This window comes from Arvicanthis niloticus, chromosome X, assembly GCF_011762505.2.
Source record: "Arvicanthis niloticus isolate mArvNil1 chromosome X, mArvNil1.pat.X, whole genome shotgun sequence".
NCBI lineage: Eukaryota > Metazoa > Chordata > Mammalia > Rodentia > Muridae > Arvicanthis > Arvicanthis niloticus.
Window position 1 is genome coordinate 113767429 of NC_047679.1, and position 21303 is coordinate 113788731.

Below are 21303 nucleotides of genomic sequence, written 5' to 3' on the forward strand. Positions count from 1 at the left end.
TTAGCCCATGTGGAAACCATTAGAACTGACTTTTTGTAGTAAATACTAAAACAACACCAGTATTCCATTCCTGAGAGAATTACAGACTGGCCCCACATTAAGGATTTGAAGCATGTAGAGGCAGTGATTGTTAGCATTCTGTCTAAACTCCACCCCCACAGTTACCTGGCAACAGCCAGGTAGGCCTGACCCACTATAAAAGGGGCTGCTTGCCCCCTCATCTCTCTCTTGATCTCTTGCTCTTCTCTTGCCTCTTGGTTCTCCCTATTCCCTCACCCTTTCCCCTTTCCTTCACCCTGTCTCTACTTGGTTATGGCCAGCCTTCTTTCCTCTCTTCTCCTCTCCTCTCCTCTCCTCTCCTCTCCTCTCCTCTCCTCTCCTCTCCTCTCCTCTCCTCTCCTCTCCTCTCCTCTCCTCTCCTCTCCTCTCCTCTCCTCTCCTCTCCTCTCCTCTCCTCTCCTCTCCTCTCCTCCTCCTCCTCCTCCTCCTCCTCCTCCTCCTCCTCCTCCTCCTCCTCCTCCTCCTCCTCCTCTTCCTCCTCTTCCTCCTCCTTCTTCCTCTCTCTCTCTCTCTCTCTCTCTCTCTCTCTCTCTCTCTCTCTCTCTCTCTCCCTCTCCTACCCTCCTGGATCCCCTCTCCATGCCCTGAATAAACTATTCTATACTTATACTGGTGTGAGACTGGTCCCTCAGGAGGAACAGATGTCTTGACATGGGCCCACTAAGACATCCCCTTTCCCCATATCTTTCCACACAACCACAGAACATATTCTTAATCTCTTTATCTTTTTATAAACAGTTAAGTGACCCCCACCATCTTTCCATTCAACTTGCCTATTTGGGTCATGTGGAAGCCAGGCAGATTTTGGAAGACAGCAGTGGATCATTATAAATTTAATAAAGTGGCAATCCCAACAGTAGCTGCTGTTCCAGAAGTGATTTTGCTGATTTTAACAAGTTGAGATACACCTAGAACTCGGTATGCAGCTACGGAGCTAGTAAATATCCTCTCCATAATTGTTAGTAAGACTAAAGACTACAAAGAGCATTTGCTTCCGGGTGGCAAGACTAGTAATTCATAGCCACTACTCTATTACAGACTTTTTTTTCAACTTTCTGGTCCTATGTCATAATTACTTCAGAAAATGTATTTGTTGTTGTTGTTTGGTTGGTTGGGTTTTTGTTTGCTTGTTTTTTGAGACAGGGTTTCTCTGTATAGCCCTGGCTGTCCTCAAACTCCCTCTGTAGACCAGGCTGGCCTTGAACTCAGAAATCTGTCTGCCTCTGCCTCTGCCTCTGCCTCCCAAAAATGCTGGGACTAAAGGTGTGTGCCACCACTGCTCGGCCTTTTTTTTTAATCCGAATTCTTTTTTAAGATTTATTTATTTGATATATGTAAGTATGCTGTCACTGTCTTCAGACACACCAGAAGAGGGCATCGGATCCCAATACAGATGGTTGTGAGCCACCATGTGGTTGCTGGGAATTGAACTCAGGACCTCTGAAAGAGCAGTCAATGCTCTTAACCCCTGAGGCATCTCTCCAGCCCCACAAAATTGATTTTTAATAAAATATATTATTAATTCTTTGACATTTTTATACATGCATATGCTATATTTTGATCATATTCACTCCTAATTCCTCTCTAAGAGCCACTCCTACCCCAACTTTATGTCCTCTTCTTGTTTAATAACCCACAAAGATCCAATTTGTGCTGCCCATAGACTCAGAGGTGTGGGGACATCCATTAGAGCTTGTTTGACCTACCAGGGACCACACAATTAAAGAAAATTGACTCTTCCTCCCTGAGGAGCCATCCTAACTCTTCAGTTATGGGAAGAAGCTCCTCCTCCATGCTGGAATGGTGACTGGCTTGATCTGCACAGGTATTGAAGGCAACCGCAGTTGCCGTGGGTTCATGAATATGCAGAGCCTGCTTTGCCTCAGTACTTCACAACTTCCGAATCCCGCAGACAGTAGTCAATAGGCAAGTTTTGAAAGCACCTTTTGATCTAAGGGCACAGCTGATATTTTTATTGAAGTAAACCTGCCTTCTTAAGGAAGCCAAAAACAATATCACACTATTTACTACACTTGGGATTTGGGAAGGAATCTGGGGGAGGAATCTTCCAGACTAAGCTATTAAAGTATCACAGCCAGAAATAGGTCTTCTTAGACTAATCCAGAAAATCTGAATGGACAATGGCTGAGTCAGTGGGTAAAGAAAGGGTAATATAAGGCTGGAGAGATGACTCAACGGTTAAGAGCACTGACTGCTCTTCCAGAGGTCCTGAGTTCAATTCCCAGCAACCACATGGTGGCTTACAACCATCTGTAATGGGATCCAATGCGACAGTGTACTTGTCATATAAAATACATTTTAAAATTTTTTTAAATTTTTAAAAAAGAAAGGATGATATTCAGTCAACCATAAAAAGTGAAATTATAACTAGATGTGAGGGTGCACACCTGTAATCCTACAATTTAGGAGGCCAACACAAAAGGATCTTCTAAAAAAATTAACAAACCGACAAACAAAAACAGAAAATTGAATTACGGCATTGTCATAAAATTGATAGGGCTGAACATTAAGCAAAATAAGCTATTCTCATATGTGGCATCTAGAGAAAAATAAAAAGAACATTAATGTGAAAGGAAGGTTATTAGGAACGAGGAAGGGGAAAGAAAAGACAGGTGACTATGACCAAAGTACATGGTGTTGAGTTCAGGGTAGACACCAAGAAAAGTCACTCACTTCAGATTCAGAAACTTAAAAATGAGAGCTCTGTTTTCTGAGCACTCAGGGAGGTGGCCAGTTAGGGATCTGTACCACATTCCTAAAGGGAGATCGTACATTATTACAGGATGGGAGCACAAAGCTAGGGGGATTCGGGTGAGCTGTTGCATTGACCAATCATACTTTGACACAAGGGGTTAAGCAAGGAAGTTCCTGTTGATGACTGGGCCTTATCTGGGTCACCTGGTTCCAGGGTCCTTGAGTCACCTTATGAAGTCAGGTCCTCCTGGACTCTGACCTGGAATCTACAGAGATAAAGGTGCAAATGAATGGATAAACAGCACGTAGACCGGCTGCACATTCGTGACTTCTGTGCCTTAGTTTAGGTAAGAGGATAACAGCATCTTCCCTCTTTACATCCTTTACTGGTCATGAGACATCTGAAGAAGCAGGATAGGGGTTGAGGTCCGGGGTCTGGGAACCTAAACTCAGTTTTGACCCTTGTCAGCAAGATGGAACTTGTTCCCGAGATGGCTGAACTCAGGAAACTACCTCCTAACAATGGCATGCATGGAAATGTCATAATATCTTTACTTGTACAATTAGTATATGTTAATTTAAAATAGTGGATGGATAATATGATACAAATATATTGTATGCAGGTATAAAATTTTCAAAGAATATATTTTTTAAAAAGAAATAACAGGGCATGTGTGAGGTTCTAGGTTCAATTCCCAGAAAAAGAAACAGAAAAAAACAACAGCAACATGAACACAGAACCTAGAAAACAAACAGAACTGTCTCCCATCTTGGGGACAACTTTGAAGCAGAGCAATCTTCCCTCTTAACATATTCTCCAAGGTTTCTAGGCTCTCTCTAAACAAATCACACATTTTTTAATAAAGGTTGTAGCTCCTTCCAATTCTCAAAAGCACAGGATGGAGATAGGTCCAGTGGGGACAGGTCCTGCCTCTGTGAAGTTCCATTTGACTCTCAGACCCAAAAGACTCATCAGGTTCCCATAAGACCTTGGTTGAGATCAGCTACTCTTGCTGTCAAAGATGACTAGGGCTCTGGTAGTGTAACAATGGCTTTGCAGGACTTGAGTCAGGGGCTCCAGGCCTCAGCTAATGAGAACAACTTTGGCTAGGATGGAGCTGTCTTCAGTGCCTGCCAACAACCCTGCTCCTCCCATGTCTGTCTTGCTTCCACCCGATCCTCAAGGAGACACAAGAACAGGCAGCTTTTTCTTTGCTATCTTGGACACACTCAGGTCTAGATACTGGTTCTCAGGCAAACAAAGTCCTGGTGCTAAAAATCTGGCACACACAGAACAATAGCCCCAGCCTCAGACCAAGATGAGCATGTTTTCCCAATCAGCGCTATTGTATTTAGGGGCCCTTGGCCCAAGTCTCACTACAACTCACTGACAAAGGAGAAGGGAAAGTTTGCTTCCAAGGGAAAAAAAAAAAAAAAAAAAAAAAAAAAAAAGCAACGAACCAATTGGAAGACTTGAAGACTAATACTAAAACTCCAGAGATCACTGGGGGCTGTTGAAGGTGGAAAGGTATAGAGGGGTTCCCTAGATGGAAGCTCTAAGCTTTCAAGAGAAAAAACTAAGAAGTATATTCAGGGTCACTGTGGCCCACAGACAAGACAGATCAGAGTCAGCATCCCCTCCCCTAAAAAAATTATTAAAACGGCTCTAAGCTCTTGCTCTCCAGGGTGTCGTTAGGGACCCAGAAATCTGAGTTTTAAAAAATGCTTTTCCAAGAACCCCCTCCCCTCGAGGCTTGAGAATCACTGAGTGGGTAGGGGCTGTTTTAAACAAAGTTGTTCCCCCACCTGCATCAATTAATCTAAAGCTGTTGGGAAGTAGCCCTTACTTGACTCACTACTCAGGGCTCGTCCCACCCAATCCCCTAGGACCAAGAAGCTATAAGACCGGAAATAGGAGCTCTTCCAACGCAGCTTGAAACTAGGTGGAAGACTACAAGAGTCCCAGCCATTCCCACGTCAGCATCCTTGTGGGCTATAAGAGCGGCTGGCGGCGTAGAGCCTGCCGGGAGCTGTAGTACTCAACGCGGCTGTGCGCCTGCGCCCTGGGCAGTTGCCGGAGAGCTTGGGAGAGCCGTGGGCGCAGAGGCGGTGAGTCCCGGAGCGGACAGAGGGCGTGGCTGTCCCTGGGGCGCGGGCGCGGGTAGCGGGGCTCTTTTTGCAGGCTGGGGCCACACGAACTGGCAAATTTCATATGTGCCGTGGGCTCCAGGCCCCAGGAGCAACGAGGAGCGGCGGGCCCCTATTCGTTCAGGGACCCCGCCGCCGCTCCCTGCGACCTGGCCAGGCCTTGCTGGGAGCCCACGATGGCTGGGAGTGCCCATCTCGGTGGTCGGACATTGTCATCCAAAAGCTCTTGGGCACCACGTCCCTAACATTGGCATGGGGTTTTAAACCAGCTTTTAGGCTTTTCAGGGACATGTCACGCCTGCTGTTTGTCCAAGTGCCCTCTTTTCTTAACGGTGCCGTATGGGTAGGCCCTATGAGGGTGGATTCAGAGGCAAGCTTTGGGGCGGGGGAGAACACTGTTCCTTAATGAAGTGAAGTTTTTATTATGTAGGGCCCAGGAAAGAAACCTAGAAGATCACTTCCCCGGTAGACGTGGTGGAAGGCTTTGGGTCAGCCAGGAGAAGCTTCTCTAGCCAGCTGTGAGACTGGAGGAGATTAACTAGTGGGTCCACAGCCAAAAGACTACAGATCCTTGGATGTCCTCCAGCAACGGTTACATGCCTGGGCTCAGGAAACTAGAAGCTTCCTAGGAAGGAGTCTTGACCAGCAATAAACTTCACTTGAGTTCTCGCCTTGTGCCAGGCAGGCTGCTATTCACTTCTGTGCCATTTGATCCTCGAAGAATTTTTTTTATGAAGTTGATGCTATCATTATGTGCTTATTGCAGACAGAGGCATTTGGGTGTGAGGATTACACAGTGAATTATGCCTGAATACATCTGGCACAGAAGAACGGGTCACTGTTACAGTAATGGGTGATATGAAATCAGTTTCAGTCCAGTTGACAGAGTGGGAAGAGGTTCAGGCCTCTTTTTCTTGAATCCTCTCAGGAATCTTAGGACAGGTATAAGAGTTGCCTCAGCAAATTGGAGGGGCGGGGGTCCCTAATATATGTGCATATTCAGGTCCTGAGCTCTGTATATAACCTGTTTATAACTTGTATATAAGCAACCCTGTGACCTCAGAGATGGCACTAAAAATACCCTGATACTTTTAGTTATTTCAGAAGTATAGTATTATCCCTCCTGCATTTCTTTTGAAATCTCCATATAGACATGGAATTAGAGTAGGGATGGAATTAAATGCCTGCAGACCCATGGGGCCTTATGAAAAGGCAGAGTTCTTACCTGTTGCTGTAAGATATTAGAGAAGTGCTTTGCATGATGCTATTCACTGAGCACCTTACACTTATCTGGCATATCTAAGAAAGCAAATTGAATTTTTGGTTCAACTTACAATACCATATGGTATAATTGTCTTATAGAATAGTGCTTTCCAGACTCGAGAATTTAGAGGATGTGTGGGTTTTGTTGAGATTTTGTAAAGATTTGAAATATATGTACAATTGATTGTGCCTATAAATGTTCTTCTGGGAAGTAAGGCCCCAGCTTTGATTGATTCTTGAAAGCACCAGAAAGCCTGTGAGGTCCTCCTTTAAGTCTCTGTGGGAGAAGGCCAAGCTCCGTGGAGTTACGGGTGGTGAGTATGCCGTGTTGTAACCATTCTCTCTCTCTCTCTCTCTCTCTCTCTCTCTCTCTCTCTCTCTCTCTCTCTCTCTTTCTCTCTCCTTTTCCTGTTTTCCTGTCTTCAGCTGTAAGTGGCTCCCCCAGATTATTACAGAGAGGAAAAACCTGGAATCTGAGACAATAGACCCCAGATAAACTGGAAACTCCTAGAAGAGGTGATGGCTGTGGCCCTGGGCTGTGCAATCCAGGCCTCCTTGAATCAGGGCTCTGTGCTCCAAGAGTACGACACTGACTGTGAAGTTTTCCGACAGCGGTTCAGGCAGTTCCAGTACACAGAAGCTGCCGGGCCTCATGAAGCATTCAACAAACTCTGGGAGCTTTGCTGCCAGTGGCTGAAGCCAAAGATGCGTTCTAAGGAACAAATCCTGGAACTGCTTGTCCTAGAGCAATTCCTAACTATTCTGCCCACAGAAATAGAGACCTGGGTGAGGGAACACTGCCCAGACAATAGAGAAAGAGTTGTATCACTCATTGAAGACTTACAAAGAGAGCTTGAGATACCAGAACCACAGGTGAGAAAAACAAAAACGTGGGGTCTCTGTTCTCAGGGGAACAAAAAGAGGTCCTCAGGCTGCTGGGTCTGCATCCAACCTTTGGGTTCTGATTCCACAGCCCCAAGGCTTCCCCAAAGTCTTTTCCAATGTTCTCTTCTGCTGGAATCAGCATATAGGTCTGAGGCTCTCCAGTGTATCTAGAAATTTCAATCACAGTTAGCAATGCTTGGCTCTATGGCTTGCTAGCCAGTTCCTGCCACAGTATGATTGACTGTGAACTCTAAGGTTCTAGATAGTTTCTAAGTTTTTGCTTTTCAAAACAGAAGAAAGAGGAGAGGAAAGAGTAAGTGTGGCCCACACATTCTAAACTATTATTTGGTTCTTTCCAGAATGATCTGGCTAGCGTTGAGTCAAGTAGAATGTAGAAAGAATGCAAAGAAAAGCAACATAGTTAGTGTCAACTGATACACATTTTTTACAGTATGTCTGTTCTTTACTTCAGGGGAAGACATCATGAAGTGATCCCATGCCAGCCTCTCTGCTTTCAATTACTGTGATGGGAGAGGCAGGAATTCTGACCAAAGTTCCAGGGCTTTGAGCAGTGTTGTCCCTGATGATGTGATTTTACAAAGTAGCCAAAAAAAAAAAAAAAAGTCTTGGTAAAAGGGAATAAATTCTTTGGTTTTCTCTGGTTTGTGCACAAGTGCTAAAAATATATACAAGTTTCTTAGTCAACAGGGTTCTTGCTAGGTTCTTTTCATCTACATGAAAGGTTTGAAGAAGTTTGATGTTTGGGAGAGCGTAGGAAGAGCTCTGCATTGTAAGGGATATACCTGTCTCTGGCCCATTAATGTTCAGTAGCACTGCCTGCCAGCATGTCGCCTTCTGTTCAGAAGTAACTTTTGGAAGCTTCTGTTCAAGGAGGGCATAGGTGAGCGCAGGGCAAGTTGAACACAGAGCAGTCTTCCCCATAAGGAAGTAGCAAGAGCTTCCGCCTGACATTCACAGGCCTTGGAGCTTGGGATGGGGTTTGCTGGAGCTGATGACGTCAGCATAAGTAGTGGCTTGCCTAGGAAGTCACCAAAAGTCTGTGCATCTCTAGGACAGTATGGTTGAGTAGTTTCCTTTATCTTCCTTGTTTTGGTGAAAACTAAGGAACAAATCCTGGAACTGCTTGTGCTAGAGCAATTCCTAACTATTGTGTGATTTTTGTCTTTGGGAGATCTAGTCATTCCCTGTGTCTCTTAGGAGTTGTAAGCCACGCCTGGCACTTGAGTGCTTACAGTGTAGCTAGTGCAGCTGGAATTAGCTGAATGTGAAATGCATACTCCCTGTAGAGACTTAGTGCAGAGGAAGAAGTAGGGGGAATAAGTCCCTAGTGATTATTTTCGTTGGTTACTAGTGAAAGCCTGGTACTTTGTATATTCTGTAATAACCACATCCTAGTACAGTCAACACACCTGTTTTGTTGTTGGTTGGTTGGTTAGTTTGGTTTTTTTTTCTTTTATTAAATTTATTTATTTATTTGCTTTAGAACCCAGTATCAGCACTTCCTCTCCTCCCAGTAACCCCTCATGTAAGCCCTCCCCCATTCACCTTAGAAGAAGAAGCCCCCCTCTGGGTGTCAACCCACACCCCCATCCTCCCACACCTCCACTTCCCCACCATGCACATCAAGTTGGCTGCAGGACTAGGTGCATTCTTTCCCACTGAGACCAGACAAGGCTCTCCATTTAGGGGTACAGGATTCACAGGCATGCAGGTTGGCAACAGGCTCAGGGATAGCCCCTGCTCCAGTTGTTGGGGGATCCACATGAAGACCAAGCTGTTCATCTGTTACATATGTGCAGGGGCCTACATCCAGTCTGTGCTCACTCTTTGGTTGGTGATTCAGTCTCTGGGAGCCCCAAAGAGTCCAGGTTAGTTGACTCTGTTGATCTTCCTGTGGAGTCCCTGTCCTCTTTGGGTTCCTCAGTCTTTCTCCCAACTCTTCCTTTTAAGACTCCCTCAGCTATATCTACTGTTTGGCCGTGGGTCTCTGCATCTCTTTCCATTGGGTGCTGTGTGGTGCCTCTTAGGAGACAGTTATGCTAGGCTCCTGTCTGTAAGCATAACAGCATAACAGAGTATCATTAATAGTGTCAAGGGATTGGTGCTTGCTCATGGGATGGGTCTCAGTTTGGGGCAGTCATTAGTTAGCCACCCCCTCTGTCTCTGTTCTATCTTTGTCCTTTAATATCTCATAGGCAGGACACAGTTCTGTAGGTGTGTTACTGTCCTTATCTCTCCACTAGGAGTCCTGCCTGGCTACAGGAAGTGGCCGCTTCAGGATCCATACTCCCCACTGCTAGGAATCTCAGCTGGAGTCTTCTGCTTAGACCCTCTGGGACTTCCCCCATCCCAGGTCTCTGGCACATCCTAGAGATTGTCCACATCCCCCAGCCAATCTCCCTTCTATCTTCCCTGCTCTCCCTAGGTATAATCCCCTCTGCCCCACTCCCCACCCCATCCCCCCTTCCACCCAGTTCCCTACTTCCATTCCACTGACCTCTGATATCTATTTTGTTTCCCTTCTGAGAAAGATTGAACCATCTTCCCTTGTGTTCTCCTTGTTATTTGGCTTCTTCCGGTCTGTTAATTATCCTGTACTTTATGGTTAATATCCACTTATTAATGAGTACATACCATGTATGTCCTTCTGGGTCTGGGTTATCTCACTCAGGATGATATTTTCTAGTTTCATCCATTTGCCTGCAAAATTTATGATATCCTTGTTTTTAATGGTTGCGTAGTATTCCATTGTGTAGATATACCACATTTTCTGTATCCACTCTTCAGTTGAAAGACATCTAAGTTGTTTCTAGTTTCTGGCTATTACAAATAAATCTGCTATGAACATAGTTGAGCAAGTGCCCTTGTGAGATAGTGGAGCATCTTTTGGGTACATGCCCAAGAGTGGTACAGTTGAGTCTTGAAGTAGAACTATTCCCAATCTTCTGAGAAACCACCAAATTGACTTTCAGAGTGGTTGTACAAGTCAGCATTCACACCAGCAATACAGGAGTGTTCCTCTTTCTCCATGTTCTGACCAGCATTTGCTGTCACCTGAGTTTTTAATCTTAGCCATTCTGATGAGTGTAAGGTGGAATCTCAGAATCATTTTGATTTGCATTTCCCTGATCACTAAAAACGTTGAACATTTCTTTTTTATTTTATTTTTATTTTTTTATTACTTTTATTTTTTCCAGTCTATTCATTACCCTCCTCCTGGTTGCCCTCCCACAGTTCCTCATCCCATTCCTCCCCCCCTCTGTCTCTAAGAGGATGTCCCCACCCCACTCTATCCCATCAGCCTTCCCCACTCCCTGGGGCCTCAAATCTATTCAGGATTAGATACATCTCCCACTGAGTCCAGACCTGGCTGTCCTCTGCTGTATATGTGTGTGGGGGGAGGGGGGAACACCTTGGACCACCTGGTGTGTGTTGCCTGGTTGGTGGCTCAGAGTCTGAGAGATCTCAGGGGTCCAGGTTAGTTGAGACTGTTGGTCTTCCTATGGGATCACCCTCCTCCTCGGGTTCTTGTAGCCTTTCCCTAATTCAACCATAAGGGTCCCCGATTTCAGTCCATTGGTTAGGAGTGAGTGTCTTTGTCTGTCTCAGTCAGCTGCTTGTTGGGCCTCTCAGAGGACAGGCATGTCTTTAAGTGCTTCTAGGCCATTTGAGATTCCTCTGTTGAGAATTATCTGTTTATCTCTATATCCCATTTTTAATTGGGTTATTTGGATTGTCTGTCTCTTCTTGAGTTCTTTACATATTTTGAATATTAGCCCTCTGTCAGATGTAGGGCTAATGAAGATGTTTTCCCAATCTGTAGGCTGTTTTTTGTCCTATCGACAGTGTCCTTTAACTTACAGAAGCTTTTTAGTTTCACGAGGTCCCATTTAACAACTGTTGATCTTAGAGCCTGAGCCACTGGTGTTCTGTTCAGCAAGTTTTCTCCCGTACCAATGAGTTCAAGGTTATTTCCCACTTTCTGTTCTAGTAGATTTAGTGTATCTGGTTTTATGTTGAGTTCTTTGATCCATTTGGACTTGAGTTTTGTGGAAGGTGATAAATATGGATCTATTTGAATTCTTCTATATACAGACATCCAGTTAGACCAGCATCATTTGTTGAAAATGCTCTCCCTTTTTCACTATATGGTTTTGGCTTCTTTGTCAGAAATCAAGTGTCCATAGGCACTTCTGAGTCTTCTATTTAATTCCATTGATCCCACCTGTCTATTTCTATACCAATACCATTCAGCTGTACAGAGGAAGGAGCAGGGGGAATAAGTCCCTAGTGATTATTTGCGTTGGTTTCTATTGAAAGCCTGGTACTTTGTATATTCTGTAATAAGCACATCCTAGGCCAGTCAACACACCTGTTTTGTTGTGGGTTTGGTTGGTTAGTTGCTGTTGGTGGGTTTTGTTTGTTTGTTCTTTAATGCAATGCCTACTGGAACCCCTGGGGACTTTAAAGTTACATGTGTGTCTCATGGTACTTGTTGGTAAGGAATGTCTGACTTAGAAAGTGGTAAAACTAGCCTTCCTTCCAGTGAAGTCTTGACTTGGGAGTGATATGTTTTGGCCTCTCTCTCAGATTGACATGGATGACATGCTCTTGGAAGAACTGGCACCAGTTGGAACAGTACCCATGCCACCTAACTTGCACCTGGAGGAACCTGCACTCCAAGTGATGGAACCTGTTCAGGAACCCCCAGTGCCAGATGCCTGGATTCCACAAGCTGGGCCACAAGATCTGAACTATAATGCTGATGGTGAATGCCAGTCCTTTCTGGACCCTGGTAAGGCAAGGGCTTTCTTTTTAGTTAGGTGTTTCTGTGTGAGAGCCAAAGAGCTCCAGGGCTTTCAGTTTGGGTTAGAAGTATGAATCCCCCCAATGGCACTGGACCACTGACATAAAGAGGTAGAGGGCTGAGAACATGAGGAGGAATCCCTCTTTCTATGAACACTGGGGAGTGACGCACATTGACTAGAATGTCCTTGGGAGCTGATTATAGTGATGGCCTTGCCCAAGGGGATTTTCACCAAGGATATGACTTGGGAAAGCCACATCCTTGGTGAACAACCAATGGGAGTTCACATCCTCCCAACTGGTGAGGACACAGTTGTCCACCAAATTTTGAGCCTATGCTATGAGACCCAAAGGAAAGTTTACTTTTATGGTATAAAAAGTCCATTCAAGTAGAATACTTTGCAAAATGCTCTCCTCCAATCCTTAAAAATGATCCAGTCATTTGTAGGGGGTGAAAAAAGTCAATATAATAAAATCCCACATGAGTGTTTCTAGAATGTGTTGAGAGCCACTGTGTCAACTTAATCCAGATAAGTGCTACACAAACTGATTTTTTAAGCCAATTGGCTCTGACACAGCAAGGATCTAGGTCCAGTAGAGAAAGGCAGCTGAACCATGTAGCCTGCATGCCTTCGCGTTTCCCTTCCTTTTGGGATTCTGTCATATCATTAGCCATGTTCTCTGCCCCATCTCTCCCTTAGCCCCCATGAAAGATTTGGCTCAAATGTGGCTGGAACCCTTATTCTCGTGGGCATAGCTTCAGCATGTTAGCACTTGGACTAAACTGTAGGACCCTGAGACAACAAAAGAGAACCAGAAAGTGGAAATCAGTGAGACCAACCAGAGTTACAAAACAGAAATGCCTGATACACGAACAAGTCTGTCAGTGGGTCTAAACCTCTTCTGGCACACTCAACTGCTTTCTGCTTCTTCCAGATATCAGGTCTAGTCTCTGAGTCTTCTTTGCAGCTTGGCCTGTTCTCGAATCTTCTTTGTAGCTATACCGAGTTGTTTACCTTTTATCTTAAAGGCTTCCCTGCAGACTGGAATGTTCAGTTTTGGAGGAAATACCATAGAACAGCTACACATCAGAACTACAGTTGTTACCATATATTATCTAGCTGTTTTGTGTGTGTGTGTGAGTGTGTATGTTTGTGAGAGTATGTGTGTGAAGCTGAGTGGTGGTGGCATATGCCTTTAATCCCAGAATTGTGGAGGCAGAGGGAAATGGATCTCTAGTTTAAGGGAAGCTTGGTCTACAGAGAGAATTCCAGGATGGCCAGGACTACAAAGAGAAATCGTGTCTCAAAAAATCAATATATATGAATATATACATGTGAATAGAAAAATATGTACATATTGGAATGTGTACTGTAGCCCAAGCTGACCTGGAACTCACTATGTAGCATATATTGACTTCTAACAGATGGCAGTCTTCTGCCTCAGATTCCCAGGTGCTGCAGTTAGTCATGAGTTGCCACACCAGTTTGGTCATTTTTACTTCATACTTTTAAAAGTATCTCTTCAATTTATTTGTCCATTTATTGATTGTGTTACTTATTATTTTGTTGTTTCTTTTTTTCCTTTTTTTCTTAGTTCTTTATATACACACTGGATAGTATTCATCTCAGATGAATAGCAAAGGTGTTTTTTTTTTTTTTTACCTGTTTTCTAAGCTAGTACATTACTCTGTTGTTTCCATTACTGTTCACAAGTTTTGTTTTGTTTTTTACATGATAGGATGCCATTGGCCAATTCTATTCTTCAAGATATTGGAGTACTTTTTAGAAATATTTTACTGACACCTATATCAGAAATTATTTACCATACTTTCTTCTAGTAGTTTAAAGGAGTCAGATTTAACATTAAAGTCTTTGAGTTTTTTTGTTTGTTTGCTTGCTTGTGTGTGTGTGTGTGTGTGTTTTGTTTTTGTTTGTTTTATTTTGAGATGGTTTCCCTGTGAGCTCTTATGACCCTCTGGTGTTCTCTTTATGTAGGACTGCTTTTGACTCTCTTATTTATTGTACTTCTATATGAACTTTTTGGGGGTTAATTTCTAGTTCTGTGAAAATGTAATTTGAATTTTGAACATTTCATTTAAGCAGAAGGCCACTTTAGGTAACAGTACCATTTTTACAATTTTAATTCTGCCAATTTGTGAATCTTCTAGTATATTCCTCAATTATCTTTATACATGTTTTGTAGTTTTCATTACTTCCTTGGTTAGGTTTATTCCTAGGTACTTAAAAATGTTTTATTTTCATTTTTAATTATGTGTGCATTGGTGTACATGAATCCAGTGCCCCCAGAGGCCAGAAGGAGACATCATATTCCCCAGACCTAAAGTTACAAGCGTCTGCATGCTGTCAGATGTCACCGTCTTCTCTCCAACCCCTATACCTACTATTTTTTGATGATACAGTAGATGGCATGGTTTTTCTAATTTCTTTTTCAAGTTCAGTACTGTTTTACTTTTTAAAAAGCCACTGGCTTTTGTTTGTCTTGTTTGTTGATTTTGAATCCTGCCACTTTGTTGAAATTGTATCAGATCTTAGATTCTTCTGTCTTTGGGTCTTAAATATAAGCACATATCTGTAAATAGGGTGCTTTGGCTTCATCCTTTTCCATTTGTTTCACTTTTATTTCTTTCTCCTGCCTTGTTGCTCTGTCTAAGATTCCAAGTGCTATATTTTAAGAGTAATGAGAAAGGACAGAGCATAGAGCTTTCAGTGGTTTGAGTAAGTCTTTTCCAGTAGATTATTGGTGTTTAGTCCAACACTTTCTAGATTGGTTTGTGGGTTTCTGGGTATATAAACAATAATGTGGATGTCTTTGAATCCTGAAGCAGTTCAGATAAGACCTTAAGATTAAGATGGCTTTCCAGTACTACACCATAATCATACAGTGGGAAATAGAACTTTCTCCAGTGCCAGTGTGCTCTGCAGATGTCATGTTCCACATCTAGGCTATACTATTTTTTAATTAATTACTTTTTAAAAAAAATTTACATCCCAATTGCTGCCCCTCCCTCCAGGTCTCTCCTCACAGAGTCCCTCCTCCACCCCCTTCCTGTTCTTCTCTGAGAGGGTGGGTCACCCTGGGTAACCCCCCATCACACATTAGTCTCTGCAGGGTAAGGTACATCTTCTCCCACTGAAGACAGACAGAGCAGCCCTGTTGGGGAGCAGATACCACAGATAGGCAAGAGCAGGGACAGCCTCTGCTCCAGTTGTTGGGGGACCCACATAGAGACTTAGCTGCACATCTGCTACATATTTACAGGGGTATCAGCATGTATATGCTCTTTGATTGGTGGTTAAGACTATGAGCCCCAAGGGTCCAGGTTAGTTGACTCTGTTGGTTTTCCTGTAGAGTTCTTATCCCCTCCAGGGTACTCAATTTTTTCCCCAACTCTTCCACAAGACTCCCTGAGCTCCATCAATGTTTGGCTCTGGGTGTCTGCATCTGTTTCAGTTAGCTACTAGGTAGAGCCTCTCAGAGGACAGTTATACTAGGCTCCTGTCTGCAAACATAATAGAGTATCATTATAGTGTCAGGGATTAGTGCTTGCCCATGGGATGGGTCTCAAAGTGGGCTAGGTATTGGTTGGCCATTCCTTTAGTCTCTGGTCTATCTTTGTCCCTGCATTTCTTGTAGCTAGGACAGATTTGGGGTCAAAAGTTTTGTGGGTGGGTTGGTGTCCTCATTCCTACACTGGGAGGGTCTTGCTTAGCTACAGAAAGTAGCCTCTTAAGGTTCCATATCCCCACTGCTATGCTTCTCAGCTGAGGTCACCTCCATAGACTCCAAGGAGCCTCTCCCATCCCAGGTCTGTGACACTTCCTAGAGATTTTCCCCATTCTCCACCCCTAGCAGCTGTACTTTTCAGCTATGCTTTTGCATATTGCTGAGGGTTGTGTTTTCTGAGTTTCTCCTTTTCTTTGCTTCAGTCCTCACTCTGCTATGCCATTACCATATACAGGGTATCCTTTCTGGTCCTCTGTTCTACTCTCCAGAAGGATCTACATTTTCTTGCATCTCTCTCTTTTCACAACTAACATCAGTGACGTCCTGCCACCAGCTATGTCAAAGGGTAGTTAGTTCCTCTCTAGCTGTGTCAATCCTATCCCCAGGAAAACCCAGCAGTTGTTGGGTAGCTACAATCCATCACCTTGTAGTGGTCTCTGAGTCAGTCTTGTATGGTTTAAGCTGTTAATCTCGTCCACCTTGTAGTTTCCTCCCAGCAGCTTCCTTTTGAGCTGTGAGCCTCAGTTTTTTAGCTCTATTCCATATTACCCTCATCTCATCTTAACTGTGAAATCCAAACAAAGATCAAATAGTGAATCAGGAAGTGTATTTTTTTTCTTTTTGAGACAGGTTCTCACTCTGTAACCAAGGTTGGGGTGGAATTTGCAACTGTCGTATCTTAGTGTACAATTACAGCATGCACCATCACATCCAGCACAGAAATCCATTTGAGTTCTGTCTTTCATTTCATAGTCTTAAAATTGAAATACATGGTATTTTGTTAAACAAGGATTTTCTGTTTCTTATGACTTAATCTGAAATACATTTTTTTTCTTTGAATCAGTATTTGCTTGTGTGTGCCATTTTAATAATTCTAATATCTGACTATCAACTCATTTGTTATCTCGGGTTGACCATTTCTAGACCATATCTTACTATACAGTAGTATATGTGACCAACAATGAGGATGGAGAGGAAGAGGCAGAAAAAAATAAGAAGGCTGGATATGGAGGGAAAGCAAGTCGTAGAAATGACATGGTTGTACATAGGGTGTCTGTCTCGCACTTGGGAGGCAGAGGCAGGCGGATTTCTTAGTTCGAGGCCAGCCTGGTCTACAGAGTGAGTTCCAGGACAGGCAGGACTACACAGAGAAACCCTGTCTCGAAAAACCAAAAATAAAATAAAATAAAACAAAATAAAATTGAAATGTCTCTAAGAAGAGTCAAGTGAACTTATTCCAGTAAACAATTTTACACCACTCTTCTTTGACATGTATGTTTACACTACTCTTCTTACTGTTCTTTGACATATGTTTCACTACTCTTCTTCGATACATATGTTTAGACTGGTCTTCGTTAAGAAGTCAATAGCACTATTTCCCAGTTTTCAGCATACCAACATTTTATAAAGCTTTGTTCCATCTTTTAGCTCTAGCATAAATAAATGTTTTGTCACAATAAATACAGAACTAACTTAGTGCTTTGCTCCAGCACATATTGATTCAATCACCAGAAAGTACAGAAGGATAGTCTTCTCCATTGCTGTTTCATTCTTATCTTTAAGAAAGACTCTTATAAGTACTCCAGATGAAGGAACAGTAACAAGGAGGAAGGAGGCATGTGTCCATGCAATTAGCCTGTATTCTAGAAAACCCCTCAGTGAACCACATTGTCATGCTTCTTCCCTTTTGCTTCTATGACCAGGTTATCAGTTACCAAAGCTTGACATGAACTTCCCATTGGATCATAGAGAAGAGCCGTGGGTAAAAGACTTAGAAGATCCCAAAGAAATGAAACAGTTACTTGACCCCAAGATTGGTAAGTAATGATTCCTGTATATTCTTGGGAAGGTGGGGAAGAATCAACAGTAACCAAGAGCCGAGCTCAGAACTGTGTTCAGGAGTTTCTCCACTCACTACCGACCTCCTTCACTTCCCCACTCCCCACACAATGACATCTTCAGTCTCCATTTCTTCTCAGGTTTTGAGATGGGAATAGAAAATGAAGAAGATACTTCAAAACAGAAAAAACTGGAAAATTTGTACCCATTTGTTGTAACTTTAGAAGGGAATGCTCTCCATGGTCCCATTTTGCAGAAAGACTACGTGCAGTTAGAAAATCACTGGGAAACATCCCCCGAGGATATACAAACAGACTTAACAAAACTCGGAGATCCTCAGAACCCCACTCTAGGAGAGAGACCTGAGAGCCCCAACCAGGAAGAACCTCTCAGTCCGAAGCCTCCAAAGAAAAAGAGTCCTGGGGACAAACCTCACCGATGTCCCCAGTGTGGCAAATGTTTCGCTCGGAAGTCACAACTTACTGGGCACCAGCGAATTCATTCAGGAGAGGAACCTCACAAATGCCCTGAATGTGGAAAAAGGTTCCTGCGTAGCTCTGACCTTTACAGACACCAACGACTGCACACGGGAGAAAGACCCTATGAATGCACTGTATGTAAAAAGCGGTTCACTCGGCGCTCGCACCTTCTCGGGCACCAGAGAACCCATTCTGAAGAAGAAACATATAAATGTCTTGAGTGTGGCAAAACCTTTTGTCATGGATCGAGTCTTAAAAGACATCTAAAAACTCATACAGGTGAAAAGCCTCATAGATGTCACAATTGTGGGAAAAGTTTTAGTCGCCTGACGGCACTTACTTTGCACCAGAGAACACACACGGAAGAGAGACCCTTTAAATGTAGTTATTGTGGAAAAAGCTTTAGACAGAGACCAAGCCTTGTAATTCATTTAAGAATCCATACAGGGGAAAAGCCATACAAGTGTACTCATTGTTCTAAAAGCTTCAGGCAGAGGGCAGGCCTTATTATGCACCAGGTCACACACTTTAGAGGACTTCTTTAAGAACCGTTAAGGGAAACAGGTTCTAGCAAAGTTAACACTAGTTCAGAAACAGTGTAGGCTGCAGTAGCTATTTGTCTTAGAAGCCTTTTGTCTGAGTATGTAAGTGCAGCTTTGAGGGGTGCTATTTTTTAAAACTATCTTTCAAGGTATTTGAGTTCTAGAATGTCCACTTATTCTCGAAGTTCCTCTGAATTTAATATCTTCTGTCTTTTTCTGTTGTTTAATTGCAGTGGAAATGTTTGGTTCCAAGGCAACCATGTGGTAAGCATAAGCACAAAGCATAGAAACAGTAGCAGTTGCTTATAGGTAGGACCAATTGATGGATGAGTACTGGTGTCACTTCCAGTCCTAGCACACTTGCTTTCCTGTGTAATTATGAAAGCAGCTAGTATGTAGATGTGCCTCAAGTGGCAAGACATGAGACAGTGAATTTTGTCAACACTTTTAAAGTTGTTTCAGGGGGATTAGGGTGAAGAGGATGGCATTGGCCTAATGAACAAGCTGGTTTCCATTGACAGTTTTATGCTTCGAGAAGTTGGGATCCTAGGTTTGGAATTTTGTGGAGTTTGCTGGTCTGCTTAGTTGGCTGTCTGTGGTGATGGTGGTTAGAGTGTGGTCACTAGAATTGAGTGTTCGCTTTATAACTGTATGCTAGGTCTAGCAGAAGTAACTTGCAGTTGATGTTGTACAAGTAGAATATAACTGTATTTAGATGGACTGCAGAACAAGTCTGCATGGATTTTCATCCTGCTTCGGGATTCTCTCCTGCTTATTTCAGTGCTTTTGAAATTGTATCCATTCTCTAAGTCAGTGTTTTTCTAAGTATGTGTCACAGAATACTTTGTTCTGTAAGATGTTCTGCAAATAATTTTGGGAATTGCTTCTAGCTGTTTGTTCTTCCTAGAATTGTGATGCTCTTCAGCAAATGAGGCTCCTGGCAAGGTCCTCGTCTATCGAGGAGGCACCTCTTGTAGTTCAATGCTTTCCATACTCATCTGACCCCAGAACACTTTTCATGTACACATAGGAATAACTTGCAGTAGTATTCTGCAAGTACCCCTTGGGACACACTGCCTTAAACTAGTATGTCTATAGCTATCAGTGTAGTCCTGTCACCCTAAACCTAGTTAGTTCTAGTTTCAAGGATTTTATGAAAAAATATTTGAAGATATACATATTTTGTATTATACACACATCATTTCAAGGACAAAATATTTGAAGATATACATATTTTGTATTATACACACATCATTTCAAGGACGTTAAAATCACTAATTGACATAATTTGTGGGTTAGTGACTTGTAGCCTCTGAGTTTTAATTATACTTAGGCGCGCACACACACACACCATTTTAAGGAGGTGAAGATCACTAATTCACATAATTTATGAATTATGTAGTGGTTCTTAACCTTTTTGAATTTTACTTATAATCACACACACACACAGAGTTGGTACTTATATAAGTGTTTTGATGTAATCATAGTAACAACTCAAATCTCATAGTAAGGGAGAAAATCTCATCAATTAAAGCTGTTGATATGTGAAAATCCTCATTGAGCTTAGTCCTTGTTATTAGATACAAGAAATGGGACATTCAAGTATATATTCCCTTTATGAAGATACACAGTTATCTTTAAAGTAGAACTAAGGAAGTTCTTGGAAGTGATTTATAAGTATTTGGCGGGTATGTATTATGTGCCTAACTTGGCCTGTCCTAGTCTTCTTTAATGGAAGGTAGTAACAAAACATAATTCATATGTAAGGTTCATAAAGAGTTTATAGTATCTCAAGTTAAACAAGAGTTGGGAAACAAACGGAGAACAATACAAGAGAGAGCTTATGACTAAGTGCCAAATCATATAAAGTGCCAGAGCCAGGATGTGTCTTTTTCCTTGGCATCCAGGTCCCTGTATGATGCTGCTAATAATTCTGGGATTAAAATTAGACCCCAGTAACATGGGAGGAGTCTGAATGTAGAGGTTAAAAATACAGAATGTAATGGCTTCTCTTCCTCTCTTGTGGAATTGCATTCAAACCAGAACAGTGCCTTAGAATGGATGTGCCCAACTGCTCTGTATTTATACACAATTTTAATAAAGTGGAAATGTATATATGATCTTTCTGATTCTCTTGCATTAAATAATTATTTGAACAACTTAGAACTACTTCCCTAAGCATGGCAACAAGCACCCCAATAGACATCTATAGGGCCACCTCAAGTTGGAATCACTTTCAGACTGTGACCCTAGTGCTGTGGTAAGGCATTACTTCAGCATCTCACATAGTCAGCTTTAGCTAGCCTCCTTAGTGGCCATCATAATCGGAACTGCATCCTTCCTCTCATCTGTATCATGAAACATTTATATGGGGTAGAAAACTTTGTTACTTAATGTGCCCTGTATAGAATAATAACCATTAATAACCACTCATAGCATTAAATCAAAAAGCATGTGTAGTAATTCTTGGATGCAGTTACATTGTTACCATATTGCATACACATGCCTAATTGGGCCATATACAGGACTTACCTCCTCCTATCTTAAAGGGTAATATACAGGGCTCACCTCATAAGTATCAGAAAGATTAAATGAAATATATTTTGTTCAGGTCCTACACAGTATCAGCATTAATAAATATCAAACATATTGTACTTTATATCTTTTTAGTGTAATAATAAAAACATTTGAGTTTATGGATTTTCTCTTAAGTATGGCTTTGATCACAGTCTAATTTTTATACATAATTTTCTTGATTATAAAATTGTTATGATAGTTTTCAATAGATTTCCCCTTTT

General features: G+C 42.5%; 1 protein-coding gene across 3 annotated transcripts; it reads left to right on the plus strand.

Annotated features, from left to right (window-relative positions):
• The first annotated feature begins 4809 nt into the window (after positions 1–4809).
• Positions 4810–20625, plus strand: Znf449 (zinc finger protein 449). Of its 3 annotated transcripts, none has more exons than XM_034486429.2 (5): positions 4810–4884; positions 6613–7059; positions 11683–11887; positions 17349–17462; positions 17625–20625. In XM_034486429.2, the coding sequence occupies exons 2-5, from the start codon at positions 6706–6708 to the stop codon at positions 18506–18508; spliced, it is 1557 nt and encodes a 518-aa protein (XP_034342320.1). In that variant the 5' UTR covers positions 4810–4884; positions 6613–6705; the 3' UTR covers positions 18509–20625. The 3 variants fall into 3 exon arrangements, with proteins under 3 accessions (XP_034342320.1, XP_076775200.1, XP_076775199.1); XM_076919085.1 differs by lacking the exon at positions 6613–7059 and adding an exon at positions 5354–6500 and having other exon boundaries at positions 4843–4884; XM_076919084.1 differs by lacking the exons at positions 4810–4884; positions 6613–7059 and adding an exon at positions 4910–6500.
• The last annotated feature ends 678 nt before the right edge of the window (positions 20626–21303 follow it).

Coding starts and splice junctions, on each gene's coding strand:
- Znf449 (XM_034486429.2), top strand. CDS start 6,706: ATGGCTGTGGCCCTGGGCTGTGCAATCCAGGCCTCCTTGAATCAGGGC. Junction 7,060..11,682: donor TTGAGATACCAGAACCACAG/GTGAGAAAAACA, acceptor CCTCTCTCTCAG/ATTGACATGGATGACATGCT. Junction 17,463..17,624: donor GTTACTTGACCCCAAGATTG/GTAAGTAATGAT, acceptor ATTTCTTCTCAG/GTTTTGAGATGGGAATAGAA.